This window comes from Anopheles gambiae, chromosome 2, assembly GCF_943734735.2.
Source record: "Anopheles gambiae chromosome 2, idAnoGambNW_F1_1, whole genome shotgun sequence".
Taxonomy (NCBI): domain Eukaryota; kingdom Metazoa; phylum Arthropoda; class Insecta; order Diptera; family Culicidae; genus Anopheles; species Anopheles gambiae.
In genome coordinates this window covers 117,433,574-117,460,970 of record NC_064601.1, presented here as the reverse complement: position 1 = coordinate 117,460,970, position 27,397 = coordinate 117,433,574, and the positions used below count along the sequence as shown (strand labels likewise).

The window sequence follows — 27,397 nt, the reverse complement described above, 5'->3', positions numbered from 1 at the left end:
TATAGGATAGGCTTATTCCTGAGTAGGAGCTAGATTTTACACGGAATTTATTATTACTTTAAAATTTACCATTGGTTTATGCAGAAAACAGGCTTTTTTGTCTGCTCTCTCATAATATGCATTGGCCTGACAACCCCTGTAGCAGTCAACATCAACGCACAAAACAAGTAGGGGAGAAATAGAGAGCAAGACATGTGTGCTGAAGGTAGCTGTACACGTGATATTTTGCATTACTAAACACTAAAATGCTTTCAATGAAATACAGAGAATTATCCTATAAAACTGTAAATGATATCAATTCATATTCCAATGTAGCAAAATTAAAATAAATGCGTGTATCAATACCCCACGCCATACGATACGTAATGCCTGCCCATGGGCGTTATGCGTTACCGTTAGACGTTAGCATTGCGTTAGCCATTATACGCTATCGTTACTACGTTACATTTAGGAGATGGAAACTACTGGCGCCATCTCTTAGTCAAACTGCACACTAATGCAACGCACAAACGCTTCTTCAAATTTGTTGTTGAATTCAAACGCCACCTTTAAAGCAAAGAGAAAAAGAAAAACAGCTGCACAAATGAAGTGTGTATTTTCAATTCATTGCTAAGTGGAGTGCTCAATCCAAATGCACCATCAAATCAACAACCAACTCTATACCTCTGGGTCATTGTATTCTGACACATTTACCCGCAAACTGTCGTCATCATAACAGAGAGGAATAACATTGCAACTCCTCTGATAATCGTCCCACAAAACGACGCACAACAATTATCGCACAATTCATTAAGCTTCAAGAAATGCAAACATTTTTGGCACCGAGACTCCTTCTTTCTCCGCCGAGCAGTACAGCACACGGTACGCTTCCGACTGCAGCAGGTTGCGGCGACTGCACTGGCTCCGCGTTATCGATCGCTGAATGCATCCCCACCGCTGGATGCTTTTTATTTACAATCGTTCTCTCTGCCCTGCCTGGAACGAATCCGCGACCTCCGTCATCGTCATCATCATCATCATCATTGCCATACTTTGGTGTTCGTGATCGGTCGTGAAATGTGAGGATGAGCTGTCTCAACTAGGCAGGATGTGGAAGGGGGGAAACGAGGTTTTGCAACGAGGGTTCGTATTTTTGCAAATACCAAAACACAGGGAGCAAGAAGATTGCCTCCATCCCAAGAATCAATCAGTTGCAGTTTGCTTCGCCAATTCAGCGCAGGTGCACAGACTTCGAACCGGCCTTTGGAGGCTCTTGGTTGCATTCTTTCCCGGACGGCTCCAAGGATCAAAGGGGTTTAGCGCTTCATCGAGGAGCTCCAGAACACTTGATCGTCAATATAAGTGCTAATAGGTTATCGCTAAATACTCGTGAGAAACCAAGAAGAGAAAGAGAGAGAGAGCGAGAGAGATTCAATTATCCAACAAGCGCCATCTCTCCTGGCCTGGGAAATGTGACTGGGAAGTATTTGTCACGCTCTGACACTCGATCGCTTGTGTGTATGGTGGTAGTAGATCGACCTAAAATAGTTCCCTATAGTGCCCGTAGTACAGTAGTGGTGTGTATTATCAGCGCCTTCGCTGACCGGTGCATGCCTCTGTGTGTTCTGTTCGGACTGTTCCCCGGTTCCCTTCTCGGCGCACCGGTGTGTATGCGTGAGCGTTTCGTTCTTTTTGTGCGGGTGATCGCTGGTGTTAGTCGCGCGCGCGCGTCGCCCATCCCGTCCGTCCATCATCTGCTCGGTTGCCGTCCGGAGAAAGCAACGCGTTATCATTCCGTGTGCTTCCATCTCAGCAGTCGCTTCCCCGGGGAAGCTGTGAAGCTCTGTGAAGGTGCCGTCCTCTAACCAAAGGTAAGCCACGATCATCGTTCAGGAGAAGAAGCAGCTCAGCCGCTTGCAAGCAGCCCGGTGTTCCGCGCGTTGTGTGTTTGTGCAGACTTTTCTTTTTAATAAACGCCCCGGCAGGCGATAAACTCTGAACTTTCGCTGCCCGCACGCGGTCTTTGATAGTGGCCCGGGAATGCATTTTTCGTCTTGCCGCCGGTGAAGTGATCGGGCATAGAGAGATGGCTTGAAAATCAAAAAACGAAGCAAACCATTTCAAGCGAAGAGAAAAAAAAACATCCGCAACCCGCAAAAAGATTGACCCTCGGTAGCGATTAGGTCACTTTTGGCGGTGGATTATTATTTTTTTACAGCCCGGCCAATTTGTAGAACAAAGATTTAGGGAGCCATGCTGCCGCCGCTTCTAGCTGTGCTTCGTTTTGCTGGTGGTAGTGTGCCTTATAGAAGTGCGGGGAAGGCTGTAGTAGTAGTGATGGTGGTAGTGGTAGTGGAAGCTTTCATCGGCAACATACTATTAGACACTAGATTACGGCGATGGCGCTCTCTTCCCCGCACATACACGCACACTTCCTCATACCGCTTGCAACCAGCGCTTGGGAGAACTCTAACCTCACTTATCATCACAAATCCTCCACCGCAGATTCGATCGATACGAGCAACGGGCAGCAGCAGCAGCAGCAGCCACCACTCGATTGTACCTTTGGAACTGACCACTGAGTCAGGGTGTGACCAGCAGCCTCAGCAGTAGCAACAACAACAACAAGAGCAACCTATCAGCCATGGGAAAGACCGCGGCAATCAGTACAGTCGATGAACAGGTAAGGCGCAGGAACAAGCACACTGGGCAAGGGGTGAAAACACACACACACACTCCCTCAGCTTCTATTCGTAGTTCCGCCGGTAGACATGTTTTGATGAAACATTCCTGATAACGTTTTCTCGGCGTTTCGCCCCCACCCCTACTCCTTTTGCTCATGCCGGTGTCTATTATTTTGCATGTTCTGTAGGAGATTGCTGAGGCACGCGGCACCACCGTCCCGGACATGCTGTACGATGTGGTGGCCCGTGTAGCGACGACCTCCATTGGCCAGTTTGTGTACAAGCGGGTTGATAATTTGCTGTGGACGATGGAAAAAACGGCCCGCTGGTCGCTACCACAACCCTCCCCGGTTGGCGGTGCTGTGTCGTCAAAGAAATCGTCTCCGGAAGCGGATGAGGACATTGGAAGTAACATTTCGGGACCACCGCTGATACGACCGCTGCCCTGGTTACTCTTCCTTCCGGCACTGATCGTGCTGCGCATGGTGCGTAGTACGCTTTCGCTCGGTGCCCGCTTCATTGGCCGCGGTCCCGTGCTGCCCTCGAGCATGGTGGGCTTTCTGCAGAACAAGCGGCGGAAGCTGCGCGCGCTCAAGTACCGCGGACAGCGGCTGCAGCGAATCGCTAAGGTCGAGCAGGAAGCGGACCCCAAACAGGTGACCTGGCTGCAGCGAATCATTCTGCCGCTGAGGATGGTAATCTGCACGCGCCCTTACCGCACGATCGATACAAACTCGGACGTTGCGCACGCCGTCATCTTCCGCAAGGATCGGCCGGCTTCTTCCGCTGGACAGAAGCGCGTGGAATCGAAGAAACGCAACCTCAACCAGCGCGAGGCGGAAAGTGAGGACGAGGAGTATAGCGATGAATATTCCTTCGAGGATGCGGGCTGCAAGGAGCTGCTGGATAAGTACGCCAACGAGGAGGATTCAAGCTTCAATGTAAGTGTGTTTGGGGGGGGGGGGGGGGTGGGAGATTTTCATGGAAGTTTCCACTTATATTACAATTCAATTCCCTTGAGCAGGTAGAAAATGCTTCGTCAAGCAGTTCCGACTGTTCCCTGTCCGATGCTGATCCTTCACCCAAGAAGCCTACCCTGGAGACGTCACTGGAGCAGAAGGAGCAGTCCCAGCCAAAACAAAACGGAGCACACCAACCACCAGCCAAACCCGACACTCTGAAGCGTTCGTCGAGCGAAAACAAGAACGGCGTGGATTCGCAATCCTCCGCCCCGAAGACGTCGTCTGCTCCGAAAACCATCAACGCTGCCAATCGATCCAAATCGGCCGCTGACTTGGGTAAGCTACCACACTACCACCACCACCATCTTGCCAAACGTTACTTTACATATTTGCATCCCGTTTTCCCTTTACTTTGGCACAGAAAACGGCAGCAACACCCAGTCTTCGAACGGTACAACCGGACCGGATGGTAAGAATGGTTCCACCCCGAACACTACCACCACCCCTTCCAAGAGCATCCCGAACCTGTCCAGCTCGCCGGAAAACAATGAGAACAAACCGATCAATCAGAACGGCCCCGGAGGTCCGGCCGCATCCATTGCTGCTGCTGCGTCCCAGATCAAATCGCCCTCGCCAACGGTTCTGAAATCATCGACGGCCAAGCAATCCCCCAACATGGGCGAAGTTCGCAACAACTTCCAACAGCAAAAGCAACCGAGCCAAAAGCAGCTGGCAACGTCGGGATCGGCCGCTAATCAGCAACCATCCCAGCAGGCGGGACAGCAGCAACAGCAACAACAGTACGTTAGTAATGGAGCGAAATCTCGCAACAAAAAGGGACCTACTCAGTCGATTGCTTAGAAGCAAAACAACCGAAGATGATAAAGCTCACTTCCGTACCGTTTGCAGGGACTCCCGTACCTGTACGCCTGCTTCCGCTTCCGCTGGTTCGCTAGCTGCGTTATGGTTTTGTAATATGTAATTTGTGTTTGTTTATGTTATGAATACTGTTTAAACTATGGGTCTGTTTTCTTCCTTTTTTGTGCTTTTTTTAAACCGTAGTGTGAATCGCTGGTAGCGATCGTTAATAAATTTTGCCCACGTGCGTCTTGTTTGATGTTCTACACACGTAACCGGGAGTTTCTTTTCCATGTCTCGGCGTCTCATAACACCTCGCAAAAGCTCCTGTACGAGCCACCGCAATAGAAAGAATAGAGAAACCATACACAGGTATTGCACCGGTTAAACACAACAACGGTTGATAAGAATAGCTACGACATACGGGAAGGAAGGGGGACAGTTGCTGTCATGTGTTGTTAGCGACAAAGAAACATTTCCCTCGGCGGGGCAGCTGTATGAGTGAGTGACACATCCCCATTGCGCATGAAAACTAGCTCCACCAGCTGCGGAGAGAAACTCATTGCCAACATAGCTCGGGGGTTCGGTGTAGCTTCCCGTGTACCGATGAGCGCACACAGTTCGTTTGTCAACTTCAGCGCTACAACATTGTCTCGGAGTGGTGGTAAATCCGTTCAGTTGCATGCTAGAGTGCATGTACTGCAGTGCTTTCGGTGGACAGTGAACAACATGTTGGGTGTAATGTTATCACCCGAAGGATACACCATAAGTACCATCCTTACCGTGTCAGTGATAATTGACTGCTTATAGTAGCAGGGAATAACCATTTTCACACCCTTTTTTCCATTCGGAGCCTTCTCAAGCCTTCTGACTGACGAGTGTTCCTCGTTCGGTGTTTGTGATGGGTGTTGTGTCTGGTGCTCCCGTTCGCGTGTGTTGTGCTAAACCACTCACTGCGCTTGACGCACCGACACCGCCACCGTCCTCGTGCTGCTTGCCGACGGCAATCAACAATTTTATCAATGAAAAATGTGTTTAAGGAGAACTACTACGATAGTAATGCGGCGCAGCTCAAAGAAAGCCACAACAAAGGCTCATTAGGGCCTCGGGTTGCGGTGTTTGATATATACAACATCGTGGATGAATAATTGCAACTTTATTCGTTATACTTCAAATCCACAAAAAAGATACTCATTTTTAAGTACACAACAGTGCACCGCACACCTCATGCACGTACCGGAACATTCTCCGTAGTTTTGTAATCGCTGCAATTATTCGCCAGCGTTGCTCTCATGAGTCGGTTGCACTTGACTGTGCATGCTTTTATGTGCAAGAAGATTGCAGATGCATTCGACACGCCGCAGGGCAATTACTTCAACCGAGAGATAGAAACTCTGCCCTTTTCCACATCTACTGCATATGTGCAAACGCGCCATGTAACTCACCAGTAACGCTAGTAACGGTTGTTGACGCAGCAGCGGGATGAGAAACGCAATGGGGCTTTTTTGCCCGCATAGTTTCGTACCGGAGCTAGTTTGCATGACTTGTTGGCATCCTACCCTTGCCTTCGCTCACCTTATCAACCCTACTTCTTCTCCTCCTCCTCCTGCTGCGAATCAGTGTGCCATTGTGTGAGTGAGTAACGGCGCACGCGTTTCCAACGTGGTCGTTGGAGCTTCGCGAAATTGTTCTCTCTCTCTCAGGCTTTGTGGTCTTCCTGCTTCCCCTCTATCTGGTTATTCGGAAGAGCATACCAAAACCAAAACATGGCCCACGACGGAAGCTCTGTGTACGGGAAGGCTTTGTTTATTTTTTTCTCCTTCCAATCCCTATGCTGTTGCTCCCGCGCGCCCTCACCCACCAATGCGTGCGCCGGGAATCGCACACAAGGCGGCTGTCAATCGAGCGGTTCTCCCCTCTCGGGTACCCAAAACAAAACCCGTTCGGAGAGCCGAGAAGTTCTGCGCCAGTCCACAATGGGCAGTTTAGAACAAATTGCGGGATAAAATTATTTTTGCAGAAATTGTTAGTTTTTATCGTTTGTAGTAAAGTATTATGATAGTAAATAACATTTTATTTGTAGTTCGCATCCATACCACCAGGTGGCGCTGCATAAAATAGTGTTTTAAGGGATCTTTGCTTAGTTTTATTAATTTTGTGTGTTTTTTTCTTGTATTATTTGTTGCTAATAGTATAAACCATTTTAAAATATACTGTAATGTTCCATAATGAAGATTAAATAAATAATAATAATAATAATAATAATATATAAACAAAACATAATAATTTTGAATAAGATAATTTTTTCTGCTATGTATAGGACAATTGTAGCTAATTCTCGTCACTTTTACTCACAGGTAGTACAAATATTAAAAATTTACATACACAACTTAGGTGGATGCTATTACAAGCTCCTGACGTCTAGTTCACTTTTCTAAAGTCATGAATAAAGGCATTTAAATAATTAGATAGAGCAGGTGCATTGAAATAAAGTACTTCCCAAATTCGTAATGAAAAGCAGCACATATTGTTTGTCTTTGAGTATTCATCCAATACCTTTCCAAGTGCTGTACTACCTTCAGAAGGGGTAGTAAAACTAAAAATCCTTCTTGGTTTTACAACTATCTGAAAAAATCAAAATTGCACGATAGCTACAAACTAAGTATTTACTTCATTTGTAAAGTTAAACCCTGTCTTTGTTTTAGTGCGAGTAGCTACTGATATTGAACTGGTTAACGAATCAGAGGAATACAGCTCATTATACAAAATGTCCTTCTGGATGCATTTTCTTTCTTGCAAAATATTCTTTGTAGCATCTCCCCTCTATCCTTATATTAAGTTTGTCATGAGTTTTGGGAGTTTCTTCTCCCAAAACGCCAATAGATGCTACTGCATTCATAACGTTTTCCTGTTATGCGTATAATTTAAGAATTACTTTCCTTATATCCTTCTATAATCTGCAGTAGGACCAAAAGGTATTTGGTTCTGATTTGCTTCATTATATTTAATGATAAAGTTAGGTTAGAATAGAAATTTACATATAAGATAAGTACATGAGCTGAAACTAAGATACACAGTTTCGTAATTGAATATTTTTGTAGAATACACGAAATACGCTACACTAGGCACCTATGGAGCCGCCTACTTACGCATGTGTCTGTTTTTAGAAAAAGTTGATGTGAAAAAACTTCAATAAAATTCGCGTTCGCAAACTTTCGCAAAATATTTCTTCACAGATTGATAGTATATATATTACACTATGATGTGACATGTATGAGACAACGCCACTCTACGCCACTTTTATAATGGCATCAAGTCAAAAATTAAAATTATGAAAATTTTCAGGAGGTTTCTTCAGTTATTATCGTATATTTTTGCATAAAATTAACTTAGCTCAAAATTTTTCATGTGTTTATAAAGCTGACTAAATACCCTTTATAAAATGTCTAAATTTATCAAAATCGATTCATATTTGAAAAAGTTACAAAGGTTTAAAGTTTTCAAAAAAAGTGAAGATTTTTCTGCGTTTTTTTAACAAATCTCGACTTTGAGAGGTGTTTTCTAGAGAACCATAACAGATAAAGAGCTCATATTTGGTATTTTTCTTAGTTTAACCCTTAGTATTAAAACCTATTATTTGGAATTGCGCTATTACAAAGTTGATTTTTTGAATTTCGTCCCGGCAAATGCCCATTGTGCAGTCGTGAGATCCCCAAACAGAGAGCGTTCTCCTTCAGTTGAGATCTACACCGGGAACCAGTCGGAACGCGTAAAGTGCGCGTCCGCGGTCGGATCCACACACTCGGGACGGCATCCAAATCAACCCCGGAGGAGCTGTCAAAAAGCTGTGTTTGTGCGACAGCAAAACCCTGCCGAAAGATCAAATATTCCGCTGGAATTAGGAGGTTTGCTCTGAGTTTCAAGTGCTTCAAGTCCCGGTTTGTTTGCCATTCACCAACAGGCACGCGTATTTGCGTTGAGTCATTGTGCGACGGTCAAAGTGTGCGTTTTTTTTTAGTTGCTCGGTGAGAATCTTCAAGAAGCAGATTCAAGCCTAGAGGGGCTGGTACGTCTTCAGTATACACCACTCGCAGCCGCACTACCACTCCCGAGTCGTTTCTTTCTCAACAGTGCCTCAACAGTGAACCACAGCAGCCACACAGCGTGGAGTGGGGTTGAGGTTTTTGCTGCTCTTGTTTTGCTGCCCACCCGGCTTGACCCTGTTGGGTCGATGCTAACAATCCCACAACAGCCGCCCCTCGAGTGTACTGTATTGTCGACGAATGCGAAGTCGGCGGTTTGTGGAAAGTTCTGCGGTCAGAGTAGGCGAGTGAGTGATTTTTCTTCTGCAAAACATCCACTACACCCGTGAAGAAGTTGGGCAGTCCCTCTGTGTGTCTGAGTGTGCAAAAGATGTTCAATAATTCGACGTTTTTGCGAAAGGCTATTTGCAATACTTGGTGAGATCAAACGTCACCAACAACCGTGTAGGCCTACGGAGTGAAAGAAAATTGATGTCGCTGAAAAAAAGGGGAGACCCGTGTGTAATCAATGGAGCCCTTTTTCGGGGCCCGTAGAAGTCGCACCCCTCAATTAGTCTGCTGTCCGTGTCCGTGCTGTGATGTGAAATAGAGCGAGCGAGAGAGAGAGAGAGAGAGAGAGAGAGAGAGAGAGAGAGAGAGCGAGTGCGAGAGCAGGCGTTATTGTTCGTGAGTGCGTGAGTGATGCTTGCGTGACAACATACCACGCGGTATCCACAGTGCCATCGTTATCGTTCGTCCGAGGGGCGTGTAAGGATCTACGGACGGAGGCCCCACCATTCATTAAAGGAAAGGGCACCCTTTGACCCATTAATTTAGTGCGTGTGTGCGTGCGTTGATATGCCTACCCGGTGGGGCAACCCTTGTCCCTTGTCCTTACGAAAGTAGTGATTTCTTCATAAGTGTGTGCTTTCTTGTTACAGGATCTGAACAAATCAGTGTCGTCGGTGAGTGAAGTGTGTTATTTGTTGCATTACAAAAGTGAAGATGAAGCCAGTGGAGAGGGGATTAACCATCCGAAATAGTCGGCGGCAGGCTAATCAGCTTAAGTGAGCATTAATGTATTCTTCACCAACAACAGTACCAAGGTAAGAAAGTAACCCAATCCTACCGCACAAGTACAAACGCCCACAACAGTACAAACGAAATCAGAATTCCGGAACAAAAACACACATATCCCGCGGTGCAAAGGACGTCTTGCTGCACCGTCGTCGTCGTCGTCGTCGTGTTGATGCGAAATTAATTGGAATTCACTGGTCTGCCCACCGGCTCTGGCCGCGGTTCGGTGTCTTCGGTCTCGCGGGAAACCCCAAGCCAAAAACCACCGGAACCACACGAAGAGACTTCCCCGCCACGGGTTCCGCGTTCTGCTTCCGCCCCGGGTGGCTCCCGCTTATTTGCTGTGTAAGGTTGACAAAATAATTACTTTCCCCTCCTCCCAGCCATGGCTCCATGAGCACCCCCCTTCTGCAGCACCGCACCGAGTCGGAGGAGAGAGGATGGATCCTTTTCTGGCGCCACCGAGGTGCCAGCTGGTCATAAAATTGCGAAAATAGCAGTGCGCGTGGCGTGCATATTCCCCGAGGGGGCACCACCGTCCGTTACGGAGCGAATGTTTTGGAATATTCAAGCCCCCCCGTGTGTGGCGTCGTGTGTTTGCTGTGGTAGACGTGTAATGCTGTTGAATATTCCCCCCCTCTCATTCGTAGCTTTTGTGCCCACGAGGGCCCAGCTTTAATGTGTGTTCGTGTCGACAGGTGAATTCATGCGATACACGAGAACGAGAACCAAAGCTTCCATCAGATTCACTTGAGACACGCGCGCACGCTCCAGCAGCGTCCTCCAGTGAGAATGCGTGACTAACGTGCGAATCCCTCGGGGTCTCGAGTCTGGCTTGTCTACGATTGGCATATGGTTCAGTGCGCGCTCATTTAGGGAAAAAAGGTCTTCAAACGCACACATGCACGCACGCAGCCTGACATGCAAACAAAGAAAAAAACTGCCAAACGGCGATCTACCGGCTCTCATTCGCTTTCCCTTCTCCGCCACGGATAGCCATGGAAAACCTCCAAATCGCACACAACCTAAAATGGTCGCATAATTAATCAGCAAAACATTGATTTTTGGTACACCTCCCATCGTTCTCCCCTTGGCGGCGTTTCAAGGACTGGACGTTGGAGAAGCATGTTGTTCGTTGTTTTGTGTTCGTTCCTCCCAACTCGTGTCGTTTATACACGATGGTTGATCGTTCTGGCGCGGAGCTGCTGCTTGTTTTCGTGTCCCCACCTCGCCCCGCCTCTGTTCACATTGCATTCGACCAGTGGAAGAGCCACAAATCGCATGTTGGACGCCGTTTATGCTGCCCGTGGCTCGTGTTGTGAATTTTTCCATACGATTTTATTTTCGTGTTTTCTTCTTCTCGGCTTTTGTACACCATAATTATCTTTCCGGCACCACAGCACCACCCAACACAAGATTTCGATTTTTATGTTTCATGTTTTTGTTCCCTCGTTTTTTGGCTCGACTCGGCTGGAAAATCGAGAGCGACAATGAGTTTTTCGACAACCATATTCAGCACGGCACAACCAGCAGACGCTTTTATTTTTGGCCGTTTGATTGTGTAAAGCGTACCAGGAAAGCAATGATTAGCAATTGGATTCAAATTGCAATTAACGCCTATTACGGAGAATGATTATCGATAGTATGGAAATTGTCTTGAAAGCGAACGGAGACAAGAGAATGGAATAAGGGAGAAAGTTTTCTTATAAATCACTTTACATCGAAATGTCACGTAGCAGATGCTAATGCTGCACAGTGGGGACATGGGTACTTCTTTTGCCCCCTTTGCAAACCCTTTTCAATGGCTCTGATTCAATCAATTGAAGAACGACACGCATAAATGATCTTTTGCCCCCATTCTATTGCACACTCTCAGGAAATGGTTCTTTTTAATCACTTTGAACCTCTTCACAAACCATTCTCTGTCGCAGTCGCTTCTTGGAATCGATCCATCGTTAGAGTCCCATCGTTGTCACACTTAACTAACGAGCATCACGTATCACACACAGCCCTAAGCACACCACGGAGAGACCGCACAACGCGCGAACATTTTTCTTTTCCACTCCGCATACACTACCGCCGCATGTTCGCGTCGGTTTGCGTTTTACATGTACGTACTCACCGATAATGCTTCATTTCACACAACTACTGCCACCTGACAAGCAAGGCGGAAGAAGCATCAGCAAACGGCGGGAGCAAGCACACGTACTACACGATTCTTTGATTCGACCAGCATTTGCTTTAATATGCATTTAATCCCATCTCTCGGTTTCATTTCATCGGCTTCACAAAACGATATCGATGTTCATGATAATGATGATGCTGATGACGATGGACGAGATGTGCGACAATGATGCTGATGATGAAATATCATCCGTCTCAGTGTGATCCGATCTGAGGGCCGAGAGAAAGCGGCTCCCCGTTGCTTCGGCCGGATAAACACACATCCTTTCCTGATGCTCTCGTTGTTACTAACTCGATTTATGATTCGATTTGTTGGAACGAGGCACTTTCCCATCCCAATGGCACTGTGTTGGGAAGGTTCTGTATCGTTTTGCTCACGATCTACGTCCTTGCACAGGCCTCGTCCTGTAGGGCTTTCATCGCGTGAGACGCAAGAGCGGAGGGAAATAGACAGAACGGCGGCGGTTCGCTTGCCATTTGGACCATTTACAGGATTTGATCTTTTTATCTCTTTTAAATGTGCTTTTCTCATTTATTTTCCCTTCGTTGGTAGCACTGCTCGGTGGAAATATTGAAGTGGACAATAGCTGTTGATGATCCGGCTCGCGCCGTGCAGCACAAATCGCGATTAATGTCAACCGATTTGTTGCCATTTTGGGGGAGCAAATTCAAACGCCCCATGTCTCGGTGTGTCTCTGTGTCGAGAGAGGTTTAGTGTGGGTGTACTGCGAGGGGTGCACACTGGTGAAAAAGTACCAACACCGACAACAGGGCCAGCCATAGAACGTTAAGTTTTCAATTTACAATTCAAATTACCGCCCGAGCAGCAGCAGCAGCAGTCGTGGCAAGGAAAGTAACCGCGCTTCTAGCGCAGGCAATAAGTACTTGTGAAGCAAATAAAACGAACAACAATCATGCTGCTGCTAGACTCTGGCACGAATCTGTTTCGTCCTTACGGTTGTCGCCGCCATGTCCCCGGGCTATTTTTCACTGCTAGAGCGAATGGTACGCGCACTAGAGGCTAGAGTGTCTATGTTCGGTCGTCTGACGGTGGGTTCGCTTGACTGCGAGATGTCACCGAGAGTTACTCGCTCTCACCGTACCGTCTGGTCGTCTCGCATGTACTTCATTGGCTTGCTCACCACTGCAGAGACACGTGGTCCGCAGTCTGCGCGAGTGGTGTTCGGTTAAATGTCGTCTAAAAATTAAATTCGTTCTTTTATTCCATTTCTAGCCGACGAAGATGATGATGATGACGTCGTCGTCGCCGTCCCTGCCGCCGCTTTTCCTGTACAGTACATAGAGAACGAACCCAATAATGACTGGCCTGCTGCCAACCAGAAACAATTGCTGCTGCATTGTCCGCCTTTTTTTACGACAGCAGTTTGCTCTATGTCGGTGTGTTTGCTTTCCGTTGATCGATTATATTCCCCTTGGGATGGGGGGGAGGGAGGGATAAACGAAAAAGGAAAGTGAAGTCAGTCCCACCAGCAGCAGCCGAGGGACTCTCGCGCCACCCGCAAAAGGTTCTCCCGCCGGGTGGGACGATTTTATTTCCTTTGGCCGTTTCCATCGCGAAACGAAACAGGTGTTAGACCCGAGCTGTGGTCATGTGGTCCCGTCTGACGTGCTAAAACTAAAACCCATTCCAATAAAGTTCAACGGACGGCCGGCGAGCAATGAATTTTAAGGGCAAGTGTGCCCTTTTTCTTTTGGCAGGCGGAATAGAATGCGATCGTAAAATGTTTATTTGCTACAAACTACCATGTGTGAGACAGTTTCCCGTTTGCTCACAACGACTTGTGAGTCGCTGTAAAGATCGTATTTTATTATTGATTTTTGTGAGATCCCCCGACCAAAAAATCAATTATATGAAAGTGTTTAAATACTTTTCATAATTCTTTGTGTAAACAAGCATTATCACCCGTTGCACGAATGACAAATCATACAACGTTATCGCAAGAACATTTATCGTAATTCAATTCCACATCGTACTACACAACAACGATTGTACTTTGTGCAGGCCGCCAGTGTCAAATTATGCCCGACAGGAGGCAGCAGTACGGCACGTCATTTTTTCACCTCGTTCATACAATTTCAACGCTACCACACAATGGTACACTGCTAACAGAAGTATAATAAATTGGTACATGCAACACGAATGGGTTTGGGGACCAACGAGGAGAGGCATAGCTAATAAAAAAACGAACCAGTTGCAAATCAACAAACTCCACCAGTACCGCCCGTATGTTTACCGACCCCGTAATCGTTTCGCTGGTGGATGTTTTTCGGTTGGTTGAGCCTGACAAATATGTTTCACCTTTGGTAGCTGGGGGTCGGGGTGTAGCTGCGGGTTGAAAAATGGTGTCAATAAACCAAATTTGCAACTGGTTACACACTTCAACCTACGACAACTCGGCACGAGTTTCCTTTTTTGCACGAGGCTCCAATGTTCCGACTGTTTCTATTATTAACCCTTGGATGAGTTTCGAGTAATTGATTTCATTTGGTATACAGTAGGTGACCGCTAACTGGATGTGTTTTAACTGGAGTGCTTTTTAACTGGAGGTTCGCTAACTGGAGTTACTCTCAGTTAACGAACACTTAAACGTCAAAACATGAAACATCCGGAATCTCATGAAGAGAAATTTGTCGCAAATGTGCATTTTTCAAACAAATTTAGGGTCTCTTGCCTACGTTTGCTATTAATTTATGTTATTACACGAATTACTATACCTTATATCAACATAAATGAAAAAAAGTTTGGTATGTTTATTCCAGTCAACGCCAATCAAAACAATCAATCCATAGAAACGTCACTCCACTTAGCGAACATTGTTCGTTAACTGGAGCTTGTTTACCTCTCAGTTAGCGGTCACCTACTGTATTACTGTTCTTTGCTTATGGTAGGATGCTTCTTTTTTGTGCGAACACCATTTTAGAAAGTATTCTTACAGCGCTTTTTTCTTTGCTCCTTTTCTTTTCCAGGGAAAAAGCATCAACACCATCGTCAAACATTCACCCTGCCACGCTTCACAGTTGACAACTTCAATCAATTTGCAGCGCGGTAAGGATAACATCCAAAAAGCGTAAAGAAAAGCACCCGGCATGTCTGCGAACTCTCGCGCCGCGAAAATGAAAAACGACGAATAAAACACGAAACAAACCAAATAACTAGTAGAAGCTCAGAAAAAAGCTTCCTCCCACGGAAGTGGAACAAAACACTTCCGCATTGTCCTCCGGTTTGGAAAACTCCACACACCGACGAGCGTCGAACAAAGAGACAGAGAGAGAGAGAGGAAAGAATTTGCAATCAGCCCGAAAGGAAAAAGCAAACGTGCAACACCTTTTTTGCCGCGGGAAAGGACTGAGCCCATCACCATCATCGTCATCGAACACGGAAGCATTCGGGCACAGGTTGGAATCCATCTCCCAGACACTGGAGTTGCGAAGAAAAATGTGTCTTCCCGTAACGAGCACCTGCTTCTCCTCCTTTTCATCTGCTGCAAATCGGCCCGTCACCGGGTTTGGCCTGCTTTCCACTACACTGCCGCCCACGAACGGTGTGACACGCTCACGATCCGTGCAACAGTGCCAGCCCAACCAGTCGCTTTTCAGTTAGTCTTCGCGATGGTTTTGGACGCGCTCATCGATTCCTTCTTCCCTTCGGTCTGCTGTCCCTTCTAACGTGCGCTACTGCCACTCCGGAAAGGCGTGAAGCACATCCAGAAAGCAAGCTTCTTCACTCACTTAAGGATAAACCGGGACAGTGAAGGTGTGGGGTGAATTATTTCGATCCCTGGTGGCTCGTTTTTTCCCGTTTCCGTTTTCCGCCAACCCTACACAACGCAACGGAAGCGACCGACAAATGACACTAAAATGAAAACGATGCGTACAGAATGAAGTGTGTCCGTGTGCTGTGGGTGAGGGGCAGCGAATAAGTAGGTGAACATCGTAAAACAAAACAAAAAACAGGACTCCAAAGCGACGAGTCCGGAGTTTTTAGCTTTAACGCGATGAACCAAAGCCTCGGCTCGATGGCCTGATAAATGTCGTACGAACAGCCGACGTCACCCACTCCTACTACTCGCGTGTGCTTGTGTATGTGATTCGTTTCATTTTAGTGTGTGTGTCTGTGTGTGTTCTTTCGAAGAAAAGGGAACGGAACAACCCTTAAGTGACTGCGAGAACGAATCTCAGCGCCTTACACCAATGCAAACAGTGGCTGCCGTATCAAAAGCACGCAAAAGCACGCGACTATCGTGGCGCACGTGGCGCAGGACGCAGGACAGCTGGAACACAGTAGGCAAACAACAGGCGTGTTGAGTGTTAACGGCAAAAAAAACCCATTCAAAAGATAACAGCGCACCCGCCAACATCTTATCACCAGCGCTTCGACAGCTTCGTTTCAGCCAGGGGAAAAAAAGAAACTAATATGGCGTCAACAGCTTGTTCCACGGCGGTCACACCAGGCGGCGGAAGTAGTAGCCTCGGCGGTGGTGGAGGCGGAGGCAGTGCAGGAGGAGGAGGAGTAGGAATCGCAAGCATCAGCACTGGAGGAGGGGGCAGCAGCAGCAGTGGAGGCAGTAAGTACCGTCCTCATAGTGTCTCTCTTTGATGTTTGCGCTAGTTTGCTTCCTGTGCCATGCTGTGTGAGTGTGTGTCCCTGCTAGACGCTAGACGTGGTTTGTGTCTTCGCTAGGGTAAAAATACTTTCACCCGACTTGACCCGACTGACTCACCACAATCAGTGTGCGCGCGTGCTACACACCCCTATGCCACGCTATTTGGCTGCCAACGCCACCACCAAGCGCACACTTGGTTGGTCGCCGCCTGAAGGCACTAAATTGATAATTAATATTTCACGAATGTTGAATGACTCCGGGCCATTCAGTGCTCCAAACATGGTGCTTTCGCTTTGGGCAACACGAGGGCACGGTACACTTCCCATCACCCTTCATTCTACCGATACCATTCATGCCGATCCCCGTGGGAAGAGGAAGGGGAAGCATTTCATGGGAAGGATAAATATAGGTTGTACACAACATGCTGTCGAACCAACGCAGACTCTGGTGACTTGATAGGCGACACTTGATCCAAGAAATAACCCCACGTGCCGTTTGATCTACACGAGACCCCGGGTTTCCCAGAATGGCCAGCTTTAAGCAGCAATTAATTCTGAAATGAAAACAGCAACCCCTAGGTCGTCCAGGTGCTGATGGTTGTGCAGAAAATTGCCTACCCAGTGTAAGGTCATTAAATCGCGCAGACAGTTCACCCGCATATCGAATGATTGGTGTTTGTCTTATCATCATTGTTTGACGGTTAGTGAGATAGTATTAGATACCGACATGTGCTTCAAGATGTCTTTTTAGCGAACCCAGAAATCCAGAAATATGTGAAAATACCATCAACTTATTAACGACACGAAAAACCATAGCTAGTGTTAACTAGAACATGTAACCCAAATGGTACATACACCTAGAAAATAACTACCCTTATCTTGATCCAGATAGTAGGATAAAATATCTGTTGGCTTTAACCCAGAAAAGCAAATGAGAATCTAGTGGAGACTCTCATTTTTATAACACTGCTGGGAGCTAAACTAAGCAGTATCAGACACTCACCAAGCCGCACTTTCGTCCTTCCTTTCGACCATTCTCATTCAGTACACTGACGAGGTTAAAATTGCATAGAAGCCCTACGTGCAACTAAAGCAACCACAACCACACACAGTCTCTGGAATATAAACCTAAGGGAATAATTATTCTCAATTATTTTACACTTTTATCAGACTAAATGCGAACATTATAATGTGTGTGTGTGGGTCCTGCTTGCCTGGAAGCTAACAAATCGCCCTTTTCTGCCGTACAACACATCTGCTCTTTTAGTGCTCTGTGGTAGCAAACAATGCGGGCATAATTAAACAGCATTCGATGCAACACGTCCTCGAATTGAGTAGTTAGAATCCCCGTTCTAATGACTCCGTGCAGGAGGAGGGAGGGTGGGAAATAGTGGTTTTGTTCCTGAGAAGGCGTAAGCTGTAGTGTGGGTACAATTACCACAAGCTGATTAGGAAAAGTCGATCCAACGGAATCGATGGAACCGGTGTGTGCTGAATAATAGATTAGTAATAAGCTTACGGAACGGGAATGACGGGTCCCCCAGCAGTTTGAGGACGGATTTCAATCGAACCAGCTTTGCACAACCCATGCATGTCTACCACCACTACTGTGGTTGCCTCGTCATAATGAATGGATTGGTGGATTGATCTCACCCGGGCAAAGTGTTAACAGGTGTTCGATTATAACAACTTTAAATTACTCATTTAATGAAGTCTCGTGGCGATTAGGAATGCAACATCATCTGGTGTTTGGAGAACATTTGACATTGTACCAAGATCACTTAATAAATTGCCCTTCAAAACATTTCATTTTAAACTTTTGTACAACAACTGTTACTGCAATACTGCCTTTTTCTCTATTGACTTTTCGCACAGAGAAGCCACCGACTCCGCCGACTCTCATTTATAATTCGACAGTCTAATCGCAAATTCGGCATCATCCGTGTCCAGGTCACACACATGAGATCATAAATTATTCAACATTTCATGACACCCCTAGTACGCCGGCGGTGTTGTTGGTGGCTCTTGCGGTACCGACGCTGTATAGCGAGGGCGTTTTAATGTGTCAGTGTGTCTGCCTGCCTTTACAGAACGTGGACTTTGGTCGCGTGCGTACGTGTCGTGTGATAGTCGTCCGGGACGAACGCTCCAAGGGATCTGCATGGAGTTGCAGGATGTTTTTCGAAACATTTCATTCTGGAGCTACCCTCCAAGGGTATTTCACACTACTGCTTCTTTGTGATGAAAACTGCCGGTACCGAATAATAAGCGAATGAAACTAAACGCCAAACGCAACAACCGCTCAGGGAATGAGAAGTAGTGCACCAACTTCGGCATAAACCTTCTAGGTCGCGTTGTATGACCCAGATGATTCCAAAGACGACATGTCATGTTAGTAAAGGGTTTTTTTGCTTCAAAAAAGTGATCCTTTGACACTGACATCCACCACCTAGCGATGTAACTGAATCACCCATCTACTGCGAAATTGACCCGTCCTTGGTATCATCTTCTCTTGATGACAAAGTTACACACTGTCGTCGGTATTGTAGCGAGTCACTGCCGAACAAAAACTCGCTTCAAGCGCACCCAAGATCTAGCCGGTTTGCCAGCAGATACATAATTTATTGGACCCCACCACACACGAAGATCCCGGATTCGGTGCGGCTGCCGCTCTCAGGTTGCTTTACCGCCACCGGCCGGCCGCCCCTCGAGAGACTGACACGAAAGCATTGGTTTGCAATTTGCCTTTCGGGGTCGTCGTTTGGGGAAGCATCCCAGATGATTCTACTCTCGTTTCCCCTCGTTTTCTGGCGACCGAATAATGGGAAACCACGCCAGCATACAACGTCATAAGACACCATCGTCGATATATCATCGGCCACACGGTGCTGTCTCGGGGGGAGTATCTACATGGAAATGACTTTTCCGTTTTGGGTTTTTGGTACTAGAAACCGAGGTGTAACACACATGGGAAGAGAGCACATCTTTTTCCAGGGTCGCAGATAGTGCAGATTGAAAATCTAATTCAATTTGAGTAACGTTTGAGGCCGATCGATGCCATGCGCTCCCCAATTGACAGTTTCGATGTTCTTCGATTTTGAGGAAAGCACCCCGGTTTAGAGTGAACTGGGTTGATACGTCCCTGATGTTTGCTGCTAATTGTAAGAACATGAAACGCCAAGAGCATCACAAACGCAGGGGATGGGTGATGGCTTGTGCAATAAAAACATTATTACAGTTGGCGCCACATTTACCAGTTCGATTGCAGCCAATTATTTGTCCCCGCCGATCGATATGCTAACGATGTGCGCTGTGTTACTGAATTTGTCAAGCTGTTGCCAACGTACCCTTCTTTATTGAATGCGACCGAATTTGTGTCGATTGTCACAATCAAGACCCAACGTTAAGGTTTCCTTCGTCACACGTCACATCCCCCTGACCTCTCCCCTCCCATCGTTCGTACATAAACACTTCAACAACCCATCAACCATCCCGGCATGATGCAACGAGGGAGCTGGCGGAGGGTTCTCAGGAACAGCGACAGCGACTGTTTATAATAAAAGCATTGGACGTTGGAAAGGACATCCGCGAGGACGTGAGGATGTCATCATTTCGATTTCGATGGGAAGAAATCTTATTCCCACTTGAGCTTTTCACAGCGAAACTATCGAGGACGGTGGAGTGGCGGATGTCGGCGTTCCCCGCTTGCATGGGCATATTGAAATTCTGTTTCGAAAGTACTATTCTATACTACTGCAATGGGAGACGATGCTGTTTGTCAGCTGAAAGTGTGTGCTTCGAATGGGTCAAGGTTAAGTGTGTTGTGTATTTGGTTCATTCGAACTGGTATGTTCTTCAAAACTCCATCCAGCTTTGTGCAACTGCCACATTGGTAACATAAATCTGCAAAATGTATTACGGCCAAAGTGCATTGAAAGCAGTATATGATTGTAATGGTCTTCTCTTCATACGAAGGTCCAATATGCAGCTTGAAACAAAAATGTGTTTCTAATCATTTATTCATTCATCTGCTTATTAATGCTTCATGCTGTTTACATTCATGCTCATCGCTTATGGGCGGAATGTTTTAATCATATCAAGCTGTGGTACCATCTGTACGCAAACATGTTTCGCGGTTTATCCAGCGCATCTTCCTGTACACGTTGGCGCTGTAATCTTCTAATCATGTTTTCCCAAATTTGCATACGAGATTTGCTCTGTTTTCGGTCTCTCTCTTTTCTGTCCCACATTCGCTCCCAAAAAGGAACACGTAAACATTAACCTACAAACATACACACATATGGCCGTCAGTCTATCAGCTGAGCGGAGAACCGAACACGATGCACCTCAACAAACACGAAACGCCGGCTTCGCTACACCAGCGCCAGTTGGAGCATGAGCGGAAAATCCGGAAAGCGCGCCAATCGCTCCCCACGACAAGCTTGGCTGCTGGTGTTGCCGTTGCTGCTACCGGAAACATTCTTCCATTCAGCGTGCCAGTGTTGTACCGATTGTGCCGTTCGGTTCAGTTTTTCTTCGACCGCTGAGCAGTGCAGACGGGAGTGCGCGTTGGCATCCGGTGTACCCACAGTCCCGGTGATGTTCTGTCTCCGGGTTCTTGGGCTCTGGGGTTCTATGGTGTTGTGAATGTGGTACGTGTGACAACACAAATTAAGTGGGTGTGTTTGTGTGTGTCGTTGGGAATGCTGTGAAATGTGAAAAGTGCTCACGAACGCACGCGGGGGAGTGAGATTTCGTTTTAATTAGTTTTCACGTGACCACGCTGCCGGGAAAAATCGAAACTTTGTCGCGGCAAGGAAAAGGTGATACACCGAACAACTCCTCCGCACTTTAAAGCAGTTAAACATCAGAGCAGAAGTAAGTGAAGTGTGAAATCACTAAATCATCACATCATTAATTCCAAATTATGCTCGCCTTCCGTCCGACCGGTAGTGTAGCGATTTTGAAATCCACTTCCGTAATGACTTGAGGCCGAACGAAAGCATTACCGGACCCGACGCTGTTGAACAGTCATTGTCCTCTAATGACTAGGTTCTTCTTCTCGGATTTCGGGCACAATCATAATTTGATGGACTTTCATTATATTCCGTCTCCGTTGACGAAAGACCAATGAAAGTGTGCCGGAGAACTTCAAAAACAAAGCGTCATTAACCATCGTTAAATGCTCTCTCCCCTCCCCCCACTCAATCGTTTAAATGTGGGTCAATTATTCTTCTCCAATCGTCCCGAACCGGCTAAATTTAAATTCTCCATGTATCCTTTTGCCTACGCTCCCCCCCCACGATCACGAGAATCCTTGAGCACATTTTCCACGCCATATTGCACACTGTTTATTTGAAAATAAGTCTTGGATGGGTTGATACACGCGGTCGTTCGAGTGTAAAGAGGGACACATCGTGAGATAAAATAATTTATAATTTTCCACCCACCGGGCGAAATTGTATTTCCACCTCCCGGCGTGCCAATGGGCCCATCTGAATGCCGCCGCCGGCGACGAATGTTAAGGGTATTTCTCGCCCGCGAACGGACTCGGCTCACGGTGTTTTATGAGCAACGCATATTTTATTCGGTGCTTTCGTGTGACCAGGGCCGAGGAGCCATCTTCAGCACTGGACCAGAATTGGATTGCTCTTCCGGGCGAACCAAATCGAAGCGGCCGGATTTCCGGACTACGAACCACACCACGGTGTGCGCTTTTGTTTTCCCACGAAAAACACAATCTGTAAGTCCTTATTTATCGTTTCGCCGTTCGCTGTTCGGCGCCCTCAACTTTGACCTTTTTCTCTTGCCGGGGAAGATATCGCTTACCCGGGCCAGCCGCCGGGTAATGTGACACTCGGAAACAGACCAATTTTTCGGCGAAGGGAAATGATGTGAAACAGCATCATGTGTTTGAGCTTTCCGCCTCTCGATCCGAACGACCACTGCCCGCGGGGCTATCAAGATTGACCAGTGGCGCGATGATCACAACGAAGCCTGATGATCAATGCTGATGACGTTACTAAGACAACTCCCCCTTCCCACGCATTGTCGGTAAAGGAACACCTCCCCAACACATTGGTGGTCCGGGTTTTCTTTCTTTCCTGTGCTGTATGTGTGACCCATGTTTTGCGGCTACAGCACAGAACAGAACAGAATACTGCTGAGGCGAGCAGCCGGGTTCTTGTTTACTTGGCCGAGCGCATGTGTTTTGTGGTCGCCCCGTCGATGTTTATTTTTGTCGCGCCCGTACCACTAAAGGGCGGTGAAAATGACCCCGTTTTTCCTTTCCCCAATTTGTAACTACATTTACCGGAATTGGAATTTTTCTTTTCACTTTGCATTGGCCGCACAGACACACACACATGGAGCCAGAGTTGCAGGAGTGTTGTGAACATTTCTACCGAATTGTGTTGTCTCTCGCATTGAAGGGTGGATTATGCTTCATCTAATCCAAACACGACCGAACAAACGAGGCGCTTTGTCCCTTCTCGTGAATAGATTTGAACCAATCCCACCCACTACCGTGCAGCTTGCTTTGCTCCGACTAACCAACCAAAACCGAAAACGGTAAACCCTATACCGGCCACCGGAAATCTTCTCCGGAAATCGGTAAGTTTCGCACCATAAAACGACGAAACAATCTGCCTTCCTCCCCATGGGAATTGGACTAAATCGCATTAGGACGAAAGGCATTGGCGTTTTTGTCGCAGATGGAATGTGTATTTATCGCTTCTTACGGATTCAACGCACACACACACATACAAACTCTGTCTCTCACACTTCATTTATTATTTCGCATCCGAAGTGAGAGATGATTTATGGAAGGATGGTCGTACGTAACTAAAAACACACTCAAGTACGGCGAATGTGTCTTTTTTTGCTTTTCCCCGATTGCAATTTTGTTGATTAGAAACGATCCACATTCGTTTGTCTGCATGTGTGTTGGTCACAACTATTCGCCATCTGTTGTACTAGCAGCCGACAACTCTCGGTGTACTCGCTATCGCACCAGCTATCGTTACTTTTTTGTCGGTCAACCGGCATTTTAATCTCTTGCCAAACATAAACGAACCTAACCCCTCGAGTTTCTCCTAAGGTTTGGCGCCTGACCAGACAAATCCTCGCCATCACTTGCCACCCAAAACGAAATAAATAAACCGAAACACACTGGTCATAGGGAGGATTACCACCACCTCATGCCGAAGTGACCTTAACCTTTACCTTGTGCGGTGAGCTGCTGCTGCTGCTGTGCTGAATACCCGTTGCCTGTTTCTTATCTCGGGGAATTTATTTTGAAAGTTTAACACTTTTGCTCAAAGGAAGATGGTGTTGTTTTCCGGGATTTTCTTGTGTTTTGTACCACTTTTTAATCTGCTCTTTACCACGCAAAAAATAGGTAAAGAGATAACAACAGAACGGAACAGCAACAATGTGCTCGCAATCGACGGCCCCAGTGGACCTTCTTTTCCGTGTAAATTCAACAGTAATTTGAAATTGAGACATTAATGTGACGAAACCATTAACGGAACAACGGAACGTTCTCGAAATAGATCCATACACTTTGCGTGGCTCAAAAACCCCTTCTAGCAACAAGTTTTCGATTGACTTTGTCTTAACTTGGGGATTTTATGTGTCTTCTTGAACATTAATTGAGCGGATAAGCCGGCCGGGCTGCATCCTCGATCATCTACATGAAAATTTGTTTACCGCTTAATTTTCTAGCCACTTTACCCAGGGTTGGCAGCTGATGCCCCTTCCCTCCCCCGCAACCCTTCCCTAGATCAACAGATGTTTGTTTAACCTTCCCCAGCCCAACACAGTTTGCTTTTGGGTCTGACATATCGGACAGCCCGTGCCAATCAAATTTTAGCTACCCAGTTCTACCTCTCCCCCTCAGTCGACCTTTTCCATGAAGTAGGTTGTACGAGTTGACTCCGGGAAACCTGTGGTTGTTGGACGGCCTTTGACTACCTACCGATAGCAAGGAGTCTAATATTCACACTGGGTCAAACTTTTGAAGGTAGAATGAATTTTGCCGCTGTTCACCACTCTAGCGTTTCATTTTCCTAGATTGTATCATTTTCAAAGTTTTTATGTAGTCTTTTGCTTCATATTTCCTTCCTTGTTTTCTTTTTTTCTTGTTTTGAAACCATTTTGCACCTTGAAACATTTGCAAATATGCTCACTCTAGTGCTCGATTTCGGGTGCGCTCGAATGTATGGCGATGGATCGATAATTGTATATTCTCAGCAAGTTTTTTTGTATGATTTTCCCTTTTAAAGCACGAGCAACGGACCATCGTTACTGGCCCTGTTGCTGCTTTTTTGCCCTTCCTCGTGTTGGACGATTTAATGTCTTCCCTTGGGAACAGTGGAACGGTGGAAGATGATTATCATCACCCGAAACCAGCAAATATACACAAAAAACACACACACACTTACCCTTATACCGCAATTGGTGTGATGATGGCCCTTGGTCATAATTTAACCATCAGCATCACACCTTCAACACCTTGTGTAGGCACTTGAGTGATGAAAAACCGAAATGGTACAGAGGGGGGCTCTCTCACTATCCGAGAGCCGACCTAATCTCACCTGAGTGCGTCTTGATTAGCTCTCACGTCACGGGCCACCGACCGGGCTGCGTAGTAATAATCATTTTGCTGCCTAAGCTGCTCCCTTCGCAGTAATGGTCACCTTTTGCGCATACACTCCAAGACTTCTCAAGTACCGAGATGCCTCCTTGAAGGTAATTAAAACTACCCCACTAAGTAAAGGATTAAACAACTACTCCACAGCACCGTGACTCCCCCTGACTTTGATTCGGTAATTATGAACCTGATTAAGGACACAGCGCACTGCACAACGAGGCACTACGTTACAATTACCTCCTCCCCCCAAACAGGATGGAGTCGACGACCATAAAAGTCCTCTCAGGCGTGCTAAAATCAGCACCTGCTGCCTGCAAACCACATTTGAAGTAAGCAACGGGCAGCCATTTTCATTCGGCCGAAAAGGAAAATGACACAAACAATAGCCTAGTGTGCATGAGACCTGTGAAAGCTTCCCCGGTACACATACGTGTTCATGTGCATACTACACCCAGGCTGAGCCTTTCCGCTTCCTGACAGCTTTAAAGTTTTCAAGTGTTTTCAACTCTAATGGTAAAATATTTATGCAACGGAAAAGTACTCCGCCTTTTTTGCTGCCTTCGCCTTTTGCTCGATTAAATCCTTTATGGCTTCATGCACGCATACTCGCGCGACGGTCACGGCATTAGTGTGTGCGCGCGCTCTTCCACTTCCTGTCACATTGTGTATGACGGTACGCTAAGCATCGTACTATTCCTTGTTTTTATGCACCGACAACAGCGCGTATGTTTTGTTACATTTTCTATCGGGCTATCGTTGAAGCATTAAATTAAATCGCATCAGATCAGCACAATCGATTTAATCCTCGCGCGAATCGTGTTTATCGTTCGGGGAACGGTGCCGAGCGAGCTTTTCCAATCAATTTCATCACCTTCTTAATGGTGGGGCATGTTTTCAGCGCACGAAACGATTCACAACATTGTTGGGTAAAAAGGCAATCTTGAATCGCTTCATTATCGGCCATTAGTATGATCGAACCCGTTGTTCCAAGGTTAAACTTTTCCAATGTGTGTTTTGTGTGATCTCTTTCGCCACCTGTTGATTTTGAGCGGTTCTCATTATGCATTCCCGTGTCAATATGCTTTACGACCCAGCGCAGCCGAACGGGCGTGGAACAGTTTTCGCATCATTCAATAATTATAAATAAACAAGCAAACTCCACACCTGCACACGCGCGCGCCGTTGTTGGCAAAACGGGCTGACACAGCAACGGAACACGGTCGGCCATCGCGCCGGAACGGTATATCTCAGCAGAAAAGATTCATCTCAAATAAACACAATCAGGCAAAACTCACAATCCCATCGGCTTCAAGGGCATTTTTGTGCGGGAGCGGGACAAGCAATTTTTGGAGCCTTTTTCGTCGCTTCTCGGCTTCACGGCGGCAAGCAAAGTACGCTCGTTTGGCAAACGGAGGCTTACTGTTGCCTTGGTTTGGTGGGTCCCTTTTCAAAAGTTTTGTAACAAGTTTGCCGGAGTGCTGTTGTTGTTTTATGTTTTACAGAAGCAGCTTGCAGCCTGGTGGAGCTGTTTGCCCAATGTCGGATAGTTTTCTGCAACCGGGGCGACCTTTTCTTGCAAGAAAACTTTCATTCCTCAAGGGTCACAGCTCATACGAGTTTCTATTTATAAGATTCTCCTGAGCTTGTTGTACAAACAGAACAGAAACATTCTTTCGAAATTGCTTGCTTTTTGGTAGCTTTTGCTTCCAAATTCCTGAAAAGTGGTATAGAATAATTGACTCCAAACAAGCGGACAAAATGAACGTTTTCAAACTAACTATCTTGACTACTGGACTTGACGGGTTGTAGTGAAGTAGTTGTAGTTAATTGATATGTACTTCAGTTTGTTTCCTGTAGTTTGTAGCCTGAAACGTGAAATACATGACAAATATTTCAACTAGCTTATCTCTGTACTCTAACTATCTGTATATGCTGACGCGTGAAACACACGAACCCGTCCGCTGCTTGCCCTTCCGCATCACACCTATTATGCTTGCCGAATGCGCAACCTATTTCCACGCTCCACCAAAAAACACACACACCAAACAAAACCTACCCCAACCCCCTCAACCTCAAACACGCACCCCACACACTATGCGATCCTCAATTCTGTAGAACGTTCTCGACTGAATCTAGAATCCAAATGCTCGTCGCTGCGGAAACACCTGAGTAAGTCGGCGTCGGAGCTGAGCTGCAACGACTGTGGCGGTTCCGGTGACTCACCGCAGTCCTCACCGCAGCGGGCCCGTTCCGCCAACGTTCCCACCATACCGGCCGGTGTTCTACAGCGAACGCACGGATTTTTCAACACACTAAGGGTAAGCATAGACGTGTGAACGCATCATGTGTTCATT

General features: G+C 46.6%; 2 protein-coding genes across 10 annotated transcripts in view; both read left to right on the top strand.

The window, feature by feature from the left end:
* The first annotated feature begins 830 nt into the window (after positions 1-830).
* On the top strand, positions 831-4,758 carry LOC1269579 (nucleolar protein dao-5). 2 transcript variants are annotated; one of them, XM_308222.5, is made up of 5 exons: positions 831-1,850; positions 2,485-2,662; positions 2,852-3,604; positions 3,688-3,961; positions 4,047-4,758. In XM_308222.5, the coding sequence occupies exons 2-5, from the start codon at positions 2,624-2,626 to the stop codon at positions 4,484-4,486; spliced, it is 1,506 nt and encodes a 501-aa protein (XP_308222.5). In that variant the 5' UTR covers positions 831-1,850; positions 2,485-2,623; the 3' UTR covers positions 4,487-4,758. The 2 variants fall into 2 exon arrangements, with proteins under 2 accessions (XP_308222.5, XP_061505130.1); XM_061649146.1 differs by having other exon boundaries at positions 1,843-1,925.
* A 346-nt stretch (positions 4,759-5,104) lies between these two features.
* LOC1269580 (multiple C2 and transmembrane domain-containing protein) overlaps positions 5,105-27,397 on the top strand; it is a 31,009-nt gene continuing 8,716 nt past the window's right edge. For 2 of the 8 annotated variants that reach the window (XR_009765389.1, XM_061649138.1), the window contains exons 1-4: positions 8,202-8,388; positions 9,447-9,611; positions 14,755-16,352; positions 27,159-27,361. Coding sequence is in view for 7 of the 8 variants with exons in the window: in XM_061649138.1 (XP_061505122.1) it covers positions 16,202-16,352; positions 27,159-27,361 (354 nt within the window). In the remaining variant the exon portion in view is untranslated. Of the gene's footprint in view, positions 5,253-8,201; positions 8,422-9,446; positions 9,612-14,754; positions 16,353-20,354; positions 21,269-21,343; positions 27,362-27,397 lie in introns of those variants that run through there. The other 6 variants (XM_061649143.1, XM_061649142.1, XM_061649139.1 and 3 more) reach the window with 5 other exon arrangements.

Excerpts from the sequence above, each read along its gene's own strand:
- LOC1269579 (XM_308222.5), top strand. The coding sequence starts at position 2,624 with ATGGGAAAGACCGCGGCAATCAGTACAGTCGATGAACAG. Across the intron at positions 2,663-2,851 it reads TCAGTACAGTCGATGAACAG|GAGATTGCTGAGGCACGCGG; the intron begins GTAAGGCGCAGG and ends CATGTTCTGTAG. Across the intron at positions 3,962-4,046 it reads CAAATCGGCCGCTGACTTGG|AAAACGGCAGCAACACCCAG; the intron begins GTAAGCTACCAC and ends ACTTTGGCACAG.